Source organism: Manacus candei, unplaced genomic scaffold (genome assembly GCF_025592945.1).
Source record: "Manacus candei isolate 608988 ecotype Guabito, Panama unplaced genomic scaffold, ASM2559294v1 h1tg000033l, whole genome shotgun sequence".
Lineage (NCBI taxonomy): Eukaryota > Metazoa > Chordata > Aves > Passeriformes > Pipridae > Manacus > Manacus candei.
Window position 1 is genome coordinate 5737291 of NW_026138081.1, and position 13599 is coordinate 5750889.

At 41.0% G+C, this 13599-nt stretch overlaps 2 protein-coding genes across 5 annotated transcripts in view; both read right to left on the reverse strand.

Annotated features, from left to right (window-relative positions):
• Window positions 1–13599, reverse strand: part of MED6 (mediator complex subunit 6) — a 30683-nt gene that overhangs the window by 5330 nt on the left and 11754 nt on the right. For 2 of the 4 annotated variants that reach the window (XM_051791593.1, XM_051791596.1), the window contains exons 7-8: window positions 13351–13378; window positions 10609–12789 (exon numbers count right to left, since the gene is read on the reverse strand). In XM_051791593.1, the coding sequence (XP_051647553.1) occupies window positions 12659–12789; window positions 13351–13378 (159 nt within the window). In that variant the 3' untranslated portion in view covers window positions 10609–12658. Of the gene's footprint in view, window positions 1–6400; window positions 6533–8716; window positions 8790–10608; window positions 12790–13350; window positions 13379–13599 lie in introns of those variants that run through there. The other 2 variants (XM_051791594.1, XM_051791595.1) reach the window with 2 other exon arrangements.
• Window positions 2118–6258, reverse strand: LOC127472808 (disintegrin and metalloproteinase domain-containing protein 20-like). The gene has a single exon (XM_051791547.1). The coding sequence runs from the start codon at window positions 6256–6258 to the stop codon at window positions 3733–3735; it is 2526 nt and encodes an 841-aa protein (XP_051647507.1). The 3' UTR covers window positions 2118–3732.

Here is a 13599-nt window from a genome sequence, read left to right on the forward strand (position 1 = left end):
TATGTTGTCCTGGATGTCTATACTTTTTGTGGCCATTAAATAGGAACACTGTACAATAAAACTTGCACAACAGTCATCCATTATTTTTCCCCCTGTCCTGGTTTCAGCTGGGACAGAGTTCATTTTCTCCTTGGTAGCTGGTACTGTGCTCTGTTTTTTGGATTTAGTATGAGAATAATGTTGATAACACACTGATGTTTTTGTTGTTGCTAAGTAGTGTTAACCTTAAGTGGAGGAGTTGAGGACTTTTCAGTGTCTCGTGCTCTGCTAGTGAGGCACAAAAGCCTGGGAGGGAGCATAGCCAGAACAGGTAACCTAAACTGGACAAAGGGATATTCCATGCCACAGAACAGTCTAGTTCTAGACATATACATGTTCAGTATATAAACTGGGGAACTACCTGGAAGGGGGCAAATCACATTCTGGGATGGAATGGGTATTGGCCAGTGGGTGATGAGCAATTTTACTGTGCAGGACTCGTTTCCTTTGGGTTCCGTTATTCTTGCCTTTTTTTTCTCTTTTTCTTTTTTTTGTTTTGTTTTGCTTCAATTATTAAACTGGTTTTATCTCTACCCACGAGGTTAACCTTTTCTTTTCCAAATCTCCTTTCCACTGGGTGGAAAGGGGTGGGAGAAGAATGAGTGAGCAACTGCGAGGTACTTAGCAAACTCCTTGAAGATACATACTGTTCCTTAGCAGCAGTTTAATGTATTTTAAAGATGACAATCTTGGTTTAGAACAAACCCAATTTTATCTTGATCTGAGATAACTGTGATATTAACTGTTCTTATAAGTCTTCTTTAGCCAGGAAGAGATTTCAAACAAGAAACATGGATATATGTTGTACATTATTGTTGTAACTTTCTCTTAGGCAGGTTCAGGCTTCACCTATCACTAAGTAGCCTGCCACGTGTTAACAGCTACTTAAGACAATACCTTACTGCACTGGCACAGGCCACTTCACAGAATCACAGAATGGTTTGGGTTGGAAGGGACCTTAAGGAGCATCTAGTTCCAACCCCCCTGCCAGGGGCAGGGACACCTTCCACTAGACCAGATTGTGTCTTCTTATTTCCTCCAGCACCATTTCAAGTACTCCACTGACCCACATCTCTTGGGAGACGGTGCAGCAGCATTTGCAGGCTGCTTCTTCCATGTTAAGTGACTTATACATTAACCAAGTTCTAGCATCCATTTAAAGCACTTTAAAAGGTAATTAAAACTATGAGGGGAAAAAAGGGGAAACCAGAAAGATTAGGATTAAACTTGAACCTTCCTAGCACCTTCAGAGCAGCGTCTTCAGAGTAGTGGGACATTTCTGACATACTACCAAAGGAACCAAGTTATTCATAGCTATGGTAAAATCAGAAACAACAATATTTTCAAAGAGCAAACCTTAGCAAGGCAGCTCACACTTTTTATAAAACACAGACTAGGTTTGTTGGGATACGTGTTTGTCTTGCTTATATGGCCTAAGCGAAAACAGGAGAAAAATGTACAGAAATACTCCTATCCAAAGCTCACTGAAAGCCTCCTCCCAATTAAGTAATGCTTTTTTTAGATCAATCTTTAAGCATACAGAAAAATGGAAACTACAGCATTTTATTGCTTTGTCTTTTCCAAAACTACATTTGCAAATAAATGTTCTAGCCTAAATTGTGCTTTCATTTACACCTCTGTCTCTTCAGCATGCAGGTCTGTAAATAAAAACTCCCTGACCCTCTAACTTTTCTCTGGTCTCAGCACAGATCTATACTTGGCAATTTATGGTACAGTATCAATCAGCAATAGGCAGCCATAAAGATGGCAGTCTGAAACTTCTGCCACTCTTCATCTATTTAAAAAGCAAAATTTAAAAAAGTCTGCCAGTACTTACCAGTTTTGCATAGCTAGTTGGAAGGTGATATGTTACTTTTTGTCTCTGTCTTTTGACTAACCCCCTTGTTTATCAAGTATCCCTTGTTAGCAACACCTGCATTACGATTACTATTTCTCAGAGAACACTCCCCCTATGCTCCCCAGAAAAAGGTCTCTGGCTATAAGGAATAAATTTGTGGTGTTAGTCAAGGGGCAGTTATCTTGTCATTTGACATAAACACAGGATTAAGTTTTCTTCATCTAATCAAAATTATCCATGTTTTATCAAGACAATAAGCACAGCCTGCTGAGCAAACAATGTGTTACCTCATTTCCTCAGACAAATATAGATAATTATGTAAGGATCCATTTGCTCTAGACAAAAAGCCATGAAACACTGTGAATCACATCCTTTGTATTTCACATCCAATCATAATCTAACCAGCCCTTTTTTGATATAGGACATAATTATGGAGAAAAAAAAGTATTACAGGAAAATGTGTATTCTAAAAACATAAATGTCACATTTGGGAGGCAGCTAGAGTTGACCATCATCATTTGTAGTCACCAACATATTTCTTCCCAAATGTTGCAAGTATTGGGGTACTTATCCTGCCTTTATAGAATGTTTGCTAAAAATGTCCTCTTTGCTTCCTAAATACAAATAATTCTTTTGTTAGCAGAGAGGTGCATTATAGCCCTTAATCCAGAAACACCAGACCTTTAGAAAAAAGGTCTGTAATGTGGACTACAGAATCCTCTTCATGCTGATCTGATAGAAAGATCTAGTCACTGCTATAATATAAATAATAAAATTAAAACTTATTGAATGGTATTTCCATGTCCCTCATATTTTTCCAGAAGTTAGACACATTTTATCTTGTGTTAAAAAAAAATGAAAAATACAGTGCTTCTGTGTGGCACTCTGTAGAGCTGCAAGGACACATTCAGTTATAGCATAAGAAACAATCACATGGTAAACCAAGAGAAACATCATGAGAAAGTCAGATAAAACATCTATCAAATATTGTAGGAATTCTGGGTGGGGAAAACTCTTGCAGAATAGTTCCGAATACTTTAGAAATTCAGTTAACTTGTGCAACCCCACAGACAGCTCCTCTTAGTGACAATAAAATACACAACACTTCTCAGAAGAAGCCATCACTCAAGGCACTGGAAAATTTCCAGAAAATAAAGACAATTTGTTCTTGTGAAATGTCAGATTTGGTGCCACTACACTGTTGATGTATATCTGATGGTCAAAAATGTAATGCTTACTGGTGTGATCTGGATAATCCTTCTCTACTGTCTCACAAAATGAAGACCCTGTTTCCTTTGGTCTACCTCCCTCCTGAAAGGCTGCTCCCTGTAAACAGTTGGAAACACTAATGAAACAGACACCTGCATCCACTGCAATACCTGTTTCTTGCCTGTTTGTGTGTCACAGATGCGAATTAAATCATAGAATCATAGAATGGTTCGTGTTGGAAGGAACCCAGTGGAGACTGCAAGAGCAATATTTTCTCTTTAGTTGTTAACGAATGACAGAAGCAAGATGTTCACAAACATCTCTCTCCCTGAATCAAAGAAAGCATTAGATGAAGGAGTAAATTGAAGCAAATAATTTATCTACAGATAATTTATCTTATCTATTTAAGAAGTTTGCATTTTTAAACTGTTGATATGAAGCATAAACACTCTACCTACAGTTTACCTAACTACGTCAATTTAAGAGCTCAGCGTACAAAGAACAGCAGGCCTTAATGCCTACATTTATTAATTTAAATTAAACAAAGATAACTTTTACTCTGCATTTAATGATATCATATGAGATTAGAGCTATTCAGAATGTGTTGAATTATTTTGATGATATTATCAGATGGCTTTGCTAAAGAGAGATTTCCCCAGGAGCATTGGTCTTCTTGCTTGTTGGTCTTCAGTAGATTTTGACTCACCATCAGGTGAGTCTTCTTTAGGTACTTCTGTTTTTTTCAGTCTTTGAAATAACTGCAGTATTCTGTGGAATTGGGCCTTTATCCTCCTAAGCCATCCTACTATTTCCTGTCTATAACGCATGGTAAGGTTTACTCCAAGGAAACAGAGACAAAAAAAAGTAAGTAGTATTAGTCTTACTTTTGCTCTCTGAGAAATCTTCCTGGCTGGAGGGGGTCCACTGTCAATGCTACCTCCAAATCCTTCCAATTCACAATATGGAGGAGCCCAGCCATACTCGCAGTGGCAGTTCTTACGATTGTTACACACTCCTCTGTCATAACACTTTGTCACGTTACAGTCGTAGTTCAGCACTGATACATTCATACACGTCCTGTTGATACAAAGCATATCGCTACCACATGGTGTGCCATCTTCCACAGCTCCCATGTCAGCTCCTGGCATCCCTACGTGATAGTCAAGACCCCAACAATTTTTATCTCCAACAGGAGTTTGGACTAGCGTTACATGGTTCTGCAAGGGAGGTAGTTTGACTATGTTTTCACACTGAATCCTACCGCATAAGATATTCTCAATACTGCATTTTGTAAAACGGATATTGTCATGAATACCACAATTCCCAAACCGGTCACCTTGAGTATTCACTGCTTTGAAGCAATCTAAAGAAGCAGCCCTAGCTTGTTTGCCAAAGAGATCCTGGCACTGTTTACTGTGGGAAGAACATTTTCCTTGATAGCAATAAGCACCATCTTTGCAAGGGGTTCCATCTTGTAGGTAGACATCCAGTGGGCACTGAGGGGAAATCCCATTGCAATACTCTGGCAGGTCACAGCTGCCAGTACTTTCTCTGCAGAGTGTTCCTGCTGGAAGGACCTTACAGTTCTTGCAGCATTTTCCAGACGCACAGACTGAACCTACAGTAAGCGTACAGTTCGGGTGGCAACAAGGATCCTTTCTGCAGACTGATTCTGAACCGCAGTCACATTGCTCTCCGCTTTCTAATATCTTATTCCCACAGTATTCACGCTTCGAGGTGTAGAAAGCGCCTGGTGGTGGTGGTTGACGAAGGCAGTCAGCGCCATTTACAAGCAGGTCAAAGTAGTATTTGTAACTGCAGTCACTGAATGCATCAGTGTCAGCGTTGCTTTCGTACATAATGCATTTCTCTCGTCTGCATTTACAGTCTGGTTTATCATGGCTCATCCCAAGATTATGGCCCAGCTCATGGACAAATGTGATAAAAAATCCGGACAACTTTTTTTCAGTGAAGGAAGCAACAGCTGATGACCAGTGGTTATCACACACTGTCCCTATATATGCCAATCCCAGGGTGCTTCCAAAGCTCTGGAATGCAAATAAGTGAGCAACATCATGGCGCATCCGTCGGGACAGGTTTGACTTTCGCCAATTGTTAAAGTCACTGAGTACCTTGCCGAGAGATCTAGTAATATTTATTAAGTTGCTTTCGGTCCATATCTCCAATCCCATAAGAAACAGCCGGACAGAAAGCTGTTTGTACAGAATGTCCCCAATGTTGATGACTTCCATGACTTGCCTCAAGACTTCGGATTTGTTCCTGCCTGACTTCACAAACCGTACATTGTCCACGACCACTACTATCTTGACATATCTGATGTGTGTCCACCAGTCCTTCAGTTCCTCGTTCTCCTCCTCTGCCTTTGGAGCCTTGAACCAGGGCAGCACAGCCTTTTGGTGCTGCAGCATCTCAGGGGTCAGTCCGCAGGTGGGGCCCATGTGGTTGTTGGCCTCCTCCATGCGGTAGAGGATGTGCCGAAAGGCTGGATCGTTGGGGATGGGCTCGATCTGGAAGGTATCATCCTCCACCCAGAGCACGCCATGGAGGCCCCTGTCACAGGCACTGAGGGCCACCAGGGAGCCAGGGCTGCCCAGCACCTCGCCCTGGTAGAAGCAGTTGTCCCGCACGAAGGGGTGCTCCTCCCGGCGGGTCCCGTCCTTGCCATAGGTGACCAGTGTGAAGGGCCGGGAGACCAGGCCCCGCCGGGGCTGCAGGCGCAGCACCCGCGGCCGCCCCGCCACCTTCAGCCAGTAGGTCACGGCCGGGGGGTCGCTGCCGGCCCGCGGGCTCAGCTGCCGCGGCACCGTCACCCACGCGGCGAGGGGATCGGCGGGGCGGGCCCCTCGCGCACCGGGGCACCCCGCCAGCCCCAGCAGCAGCAGCACCAGGAGCCCCGGCAGCGCCCCCATCGCTGCCGCCCGGCACCGGCCGCCCCCCCGCCCCGACCGGGCATGGAACCCGAGAAGGCCCGGCCCGGGAGGAACCGCCCGAGGCTCCAACTGCCGCCGTGCCGGCCCGGCCCCCGCGGGAAATGGCACCTGCGGCCGCGGGCACATCGCTGCCTTGCAGCACGGACAGAGGCTCTTGGGGGGAGGAAGGAGTAAATTAGCCTTCCACAAGCACGTTCCCATATTTTTATAAGCTTCATTTCAAATTAATGGGTGCTTCTCCTTCTGAGCAGACAGAGAGAGAGAGGCCCCCAGCTCAGATTCACACTCCTTGTCACAGATGTTTGTGTTGAGCAAGGAGATCATTCTTGGGTAGGCCACAAGTGGGAAAATCTGTTTTAAAACCTCAAAGGATGGCTTTTGCTTTTTTCACTCTTTCTATTAGAGGATAATTTGTGAGTGGACATCAGAAACAGGCTATTTTCAGCTCAAAAGAATATCTGGAAAAGTTTAGCGTCTGAAATGAAAAAGTATAGAAATACTCCTTGTGGTACCCTTTCTTAGTGTCTGCCTTATTATAGCTACTTACAGCTATACACACCCCTCCAAAAAAAAAGATAGAATAAGGGTAATTCACTTCCACTACATTCAATAATATAGAGGCAAATTAACAGCACCAAATATAAAACCTCAAGCCTATTTACACCATAGATGCTACATACCTACAACGATATGCTTTAATTACAGACATAACCGATGCAGCAGCCATTTTCCCACATCATGGCCTTTCTAAAGGCTTGTGCTTGCACAGCACTGGAAAGAGAATACTTACAGGTACCTCTACCACTTGGCTGCCATTCTCATTTTGGGATACAGCTACATCAAGACATCATCATCACTGGTCTACTCTGGCCTCCAATCGGGAGGTCTGGAGACACACTATATAACACTGCTGCTTCTTTTGAGAACGCGCACAGGATCACTCTCGAGGAGAAAAGACAATGCAGAAAGAATCATGTCTTGTTGATGCCACCTAAAGAGTCTTTCTGCTGTGCCTTTTGCAACTGGACCAGTCTATTTTGCATTGGCCTTTTTAGTCACTAGCGCGTTTGTAGCAAATGTGGGTAGAGCCCTTCCCAAATCTTCGTTTGTGAAGCCTAGCCATGATGACATCAAGACACAGCTAGAACACAGTGATCTGGATTGTGGTAGGACAGGATGCCCTGTGCAACACAGCTTTGCACACCGGTTTTCTGGCACATATTGCTGGGATTCAGCATAGCCACAGCTGTTATCTTTTGGGAATTCTTCAAAACTTTCATTTCAGTGCTGAAAACACAGCTGGCATGAAGTCCAACCTGCTATGGCCATTATTTTCCTCAGCTGCAGGAGGTGCACCCTCCCACCACCCCATACCATCTCAGGAATCGTGCTTTTCAAGACCAGTTTCTATGTGCTGACCATCACTCTGGGACAGGCAGCAACATTTAACATTTCAAACTATCTGAGACAGGCACTGCCCCTCAGGAGGCTGAGCAGTGAGAGAAGCAGGAAGCAAAATGTTCAGAGCCTCCTTCTGCTGCCTCATGCCCCAGGGTCCTGAGTGGGATGGTTTTCTAAGCTGGGCACCTGGCAGGCCTAACCAACAGCTGTGGAGGTTACCAACAGTTGTCCAAAGGAACTTCAGATTCTGTGAACTGGCACCTTGCTCACTCCTTGCAAGTATGGCCAGCATTAGTAGCATACACTTTGTAATACAGTACCTCAGATTAAAGAAAACAGGATGCCTGCTTCTATTAGGATCCATCTAGAAGGATCTTTCTAGATATACATTCAAATCCATGATGTGTGTTAGCCTTAGATTTATTATTAATTTTAAAATTATAGGAACTGGTTTTTTTTGTGAAGTCTTTTATGTGCAGCTAGTTACTGAAAAATGATCCACTGTTTTTCAATTATTAGTTTTGCATTCCCAGGCTGCAAACTATGTCAGATTATGTCTTTTGAAATATATATAACTCAGACTACAATAACAGAAAAATCCTGTTATATAATCTGTATGCAATGTCTGTAGTGCTGTTTTTAAATACATACTTCTCCTGTGTGATGACTCCTTAAGTTATAGTAAAGGCCCTACTAAATCACTGCCAATTTGCTAAAGACATCCCTTGCCACCTGTACAAGCCCCCAACCTGAAGTTGTCCACTACTTTCTTTCTTTTTTTATATTTAGGACTAGAAAATAGTCTAGTTCCACTGTTGAACTCATGGCAGATTATTCTTGTGGGGTAGTGTCAATGTAACTTTGTGCCACTGCATTCAGCACCTAAGCAAGCCCTTAGGCATTGAGGTTACATAATTTTTATACAGTGATTACACTGTTATGTTCAGGTTACCAGACCCTTGCATTTCTGTATGGACCAGGTAAAGATCAAAGGGCAGGGAGGGAAAGATTCTCGTTGCATGACAATGAACAGGTTGGGAAGAAAAAATGACTAGCATTACAGTAGAGCAGGGAAAAAATATCACAGCAGTCTTTGCTACTTCAACTGCAGAAACATTTCTTCGGCAGGTGTAATTGGCTTCCTCATGAGTGTTTTTCAAATTTTTTTCAATCTTGTAGCCCCCTAAAATTTCCAGTGAAGGTGCAAGCTCCTATGGAATTGAATCCTACCAGTGAGAAATTTACTGTTCTCACTTACCTTCAGTTGAGTCTTTAGGAACAGGTCACAAAACCCCAGGAGCCTTGTGGACCACAGGTTAAAATCCACTGTCCTGCTAGAAAGAAATTTAACCACCTGATTGCTGAGAAATCACTAATACGTCATAACTCATCCCACTGGGAAAATTTCTCCCCCCCACCCATCCATCTATGATTCATTGAACCTTGAATGCCTAGTTATCATTTGCTTTGCTATTGAAAAAAATAATGAAAACAACCCTGAAAAAGTGTATCACATCAGCTTTTGTTCAGAAACCACCTGTTGGTTCAGTGAAACCATAGTCTATTTGCATAATATATCTTCACCATTTTCTTCAAAGGGAACCTCTATGTCTCAAAATAAAGCTATTCTATCCCCTTTGCCTTGTCCCTCCTATTGCCTATACCCTTCTAGCCTTGCTCCAAGTACAGCTTGCTTTGGCAAACAACAAGTACTGACTGTCCAGATGGCATCTAACATTTTTGCTGGGAAAAGGTTACTAAAATATGAAGTATAGGGGCAGAGTAGCAAAGAGAAATGGGCAAGAGCAACACATAGCCTGGTCAGACCTTACTTAGTGAAAAGTTGAAAATGACAGTATTTCTGCTGCACCTGAGACACCATTAGCTTTACACAGTAAATTGAGGTAGCTAGACTAACCCTCTTCCTACAGTTTGGCTGGATTTTTATGTGTATGTGTATATATACACACATATATACAATACATGCATAACCGTTCATGGGTATGCACACATTTATATGTACTTTCAGACTATGAGAAGAATTGTTTCTATTAGAGTTCTAGGTAATTTTTAGCTCCTGCTACCCTGTGACTTAGAAAAGCCCTTCTGAAGTCTGAATGGTTATTGTCTAAGAGCAAAAAGTAGAGACAGTATGACCAAATCTCTCCTTTATGCAAAAGGAGCATGGGCAAATTTCAGAACTGCTGGCTTATCTCCCTTTCATCTATAAGCTTTACGAATACTGAAGGTCCTTTGGAAGGACTTTGGACCTCAGCAGTCAAGCTCTAAACCAAGAGAGAGCCTATAAATATCAAAGAGAAAAGGTTTAGATTCTTACACACTGGAAAACATTATTGACTACAAGATAGCTGCTTAACTTCTTTTTAACAGTAAATTACTTGGAGTTTAACAGTAATATCTGACATAATGTCATTTCAGTAAGTTAATATCATAGCTCACTTAACTGATAAAATTATTTTAGAATATCTGGTCAGCAAGTAACAGGATCAGAAGGTATTTCAGTCCCTTGTATGGCAAACGTTCAGCACTGGACAGCTGCTAAGAAATGGGCACACTCATTAGTAACATCCCTAACTGCTTTATAATCTAATTCTCTCAGGAAAAGATCATTCCCCTAGAAGAGGCTTATCACATTTAAATGCATTGTTTCATGAATGGAAGCCATTTTCTGTCCTCTCAATAACTTAGATGCTAGCACTTTACCTCAGATGGGATCAGACCAGAAGTCCATTCTTTGTAACGCCCTTTGACACCAGCCAATACCAGATATTTCTGCAGAACGCAAAAAGGCTGCTAAGAGATGAAGAGATGAGGACAGTCTGCCCCTTCAGGCCCTTATCTCTGAATTGGCTCAAATTCTGAGCATGGAATATGATTCAGTCTAAATGTTAACTCCAATTCAGCTTCATTAACTTGTCTCTCTGTTCTTGTACTACAAGACGGAACAAGAGTTCTCTACTTTCCTACTTGCTTCACTACTCAGTTTTACAAACACTCGGTATTTGTCCTTTCTTTCCAAAGGAACTGAAGTCTTGGTCCTCCCAGTACCATCATAGGAGAAACTTTCTCCTACTCATTTTATTGCCTTTCTTCAAACCCCCCTACTTTAGAGGAATTCTTTTTCAGACATTGAGCTGTACAATACACTTTATTTCAGGTAAAGTCCAGTGGCTGATAGTATACTTTGCTCATACTGTGTTCTACCATCCATTTTTTACCACAGCTGTTCGTCTCTTCAGCAAGATATCTTTCTTCTGCTAGTAGTGGTAAATATTTCCTTGGTATACAAATAGATAATTTTTTTCCATTAAAACAAACAACCAACAACAACAATAAAAAGAACCAAAAGAAACCCCCCACAACCAAAGCCTAACACCCTAGATCTTCATTACAATGCAGTCTAGTTATCTTTCTTGCTTAAGTTTTTCCAAATTACATACAGGTTCCTCAGCTCCTCAAATGGACATTTCCAAGGACTTCATTCTGAACATCAACAGCAAGGACTCCTGAGGTTCCTCACCATTCAGGTCTTATTTCTGGAGACCCTTCCTTTCCATCATTGGGGTAGATGAGATGATGGCTTTGGTGCTTCTTCAGCTACTTGCTTTCAGAGGAATTTCTTTAATAAAAGAAGGAACCAACACCCTTTTGTCTTAAGGATATTCGCACCACCTTGTCGTGATTCAATGCTGAACAATTAGCTCTGTCTTGTTTTAAGCATCCCAGAATAAATGCTTTCTATATTTTCACTTGACCTAATAGTTCACATTAGCTTATTATCTACTTCCATCAACATTTGGATAAATAGCTGTTCAAACCTGACCCAGGTATGAAATAAACCTAATACACACTTAAGTACACCAATATATGAATTTCAGATCTGTATCTGCTTCAGCAGAGAATTGGCTTATCTACATCTTTAACATTACAGCTTTGGATTACAGGACAAAAATGACATAGGTCTTTCTATCATTCAATAATAAATAGTTCTGACAGGTTGTTCTATCATTCAGTAATAAATAGCTCTGAGTGGGTAGCTAAGTTACTGAAACAGAAAAAGAGTATCTTGTAACCTGAAAATAAATTTGGCACAGCCATCTAAGCATGTCTTAGTCTTCCTTCCTATCTACATTTTGGTTGCTATGTACAAACTTTTTTCTTGCTTACTACAGTTTACTACAGGAAAGAAGGTAACAGTTGTGGAAAGCAAGCAAGCTATTTTGAGGATTGCTCCATTATTTCAATTAAAAAAAAAGGTTTGTGCAATAAATATGCTTCAATAAGCATATAGCTGTCAGTGGTGTTTCTCTTCCACTGACCTACCTCCTCAGGTCTAAAAGGATGATGTCTAATCAAGGAGCAAGGAAGTGCTAGGAGCACAGAAGAAGAGATGTAATTGATATATTTGAGTTACAGTGAAAAATTAGAAATATGAACAGCTTCACTGAGTGTGCCACAGCAAGAAATTTTATCCTGTTTTGTTACGAATCTCTCTCACAGAACACTAGCTTTTATAATAAAGTGTCGGTTTAACCTATAAGTCAAATGAGTGCCAAAGAACATTTGGAGACCAAGTGCAGTCTGACATCTAATTACACTGATTTGAGGCTCCAGTTATCAAATTTTTTATCTTTATCCCAAGCATACTAAAGGCATGGCAATTTATAGCAGGCAGCCTAAATCCTTTAGTTGAACTTTTCCTCCTCAAAATATATTCCAGTAGCCAAGCAAAAATAATGCTGCCAGCACATATGGTGTATTTGCTGTTAACAAAGTATGCATCTAAGAAAGGCATTCCAGCAGCCAGGAGTTTTATTTGCCAAGAATTCTGATTTTATATATATAAATATATATAAAAGTTTTTTCTTTTTACATAGAAAACTTAGACACAAAGGATGCAAGAGTTTGTAAAGTTTTCAAGAGGCTGCTAAATATGTCCATGTAAAAACCATGCTCAGAAGCCAACATTCAAAAAAACATGAAGACTGAAAACACCTTCTTTGAGGCAGCTCAATCCTGACATTAACATTTGCATGAGAGGTTTCTACAGAAAAAGCTCTTACAGGGACTTCAGTTCCTGAATTGTCAGCCTCAGTGGAAGAGCTTAAACATAAAGAAAGGGGAGCAAGAATCTCCTGTTTTTCAGGTAATGACAAATCCAGAAGTACAACTTCTCCCTTCACTGGAGCCTCATTCGTTTTTCGGGTGGTCCTTTAGCAGCAGCACTCTGCTGAGCATTCTTTACAGTGTCTTTTTCCTCTGGCTTGACAGTTTCAGGGGCTGGTTCTGGTTCCTTCTTGATTTGATCCACTAAAGATGTAACAGTAAAAGAAAGTCAAACCTCTGATTTTTATTGCTAAAATACTGTTCTGAGCACATAGAAAATATTGTTGCTGTCAAAGGGGCAAAACTAATTTCAAAGGTGTAAGAATAAGCAGGGAGTAAATTCATACTTATGTGTGAAAAAGTGGAATAGATTGAAGAGAGTTCATCCGCTTCCTGTTTTGAGGTTGCTTGTGATCAACTGAAAGTCTTCAGAGGCTTTCTAGAGCTTCTGGTACCATGCAAAATTACTAAGATGCTGGACTGACTAAACTGTTTCCTCATTCACCCTTTCACCCTCCTCCTACTTTCAGAGACCACTGCCTGCATTTGGACCTTGAGGCAATCCAGTTTTCCAGTGAGGGTAGGAATAGAATACACATTTTTTTCATTTTCATTCTGGCTCTCACAAAGAACTCTTATCCAGTATTTTGCACAATTAGGCAATGTCAGAATTCCAAACTACCTCAGTAGGAGCAGCAAGGATCTTACATGGCAACTGGAAAATACTGCTATTTTTTATGTCTTGTGAGAATATTAGAGTTTTACCTGGGATAGGCTTTTCTCCGGGCTTTTGCTGTAGGAGAAGAAAAAAAAAAATAAAACAACACATCAAGGGAACCAAAATCATAATTTTTAACCTTTCCAACTATTAATTTTGGAATAAAATCCAGGCAATGCACTCTTACAAATATGAATTGAGGGTAGAATGGATCACTAAATACACTTCAAACAAAATCCAATTAACATTTTATAACGTCACGTTTTTCCTCTTAAAACAGAAGAACACTAAAGCAA

Coding starts and splice junctions, on each gene's coding strand:
- LOC127472808 (XM_051791547.1), bottom strand. CDS start 6,258: ATGGGAACGTGCTTGTGGAAGGCTAATTTACTCCTTCCTCCCCCCAAG.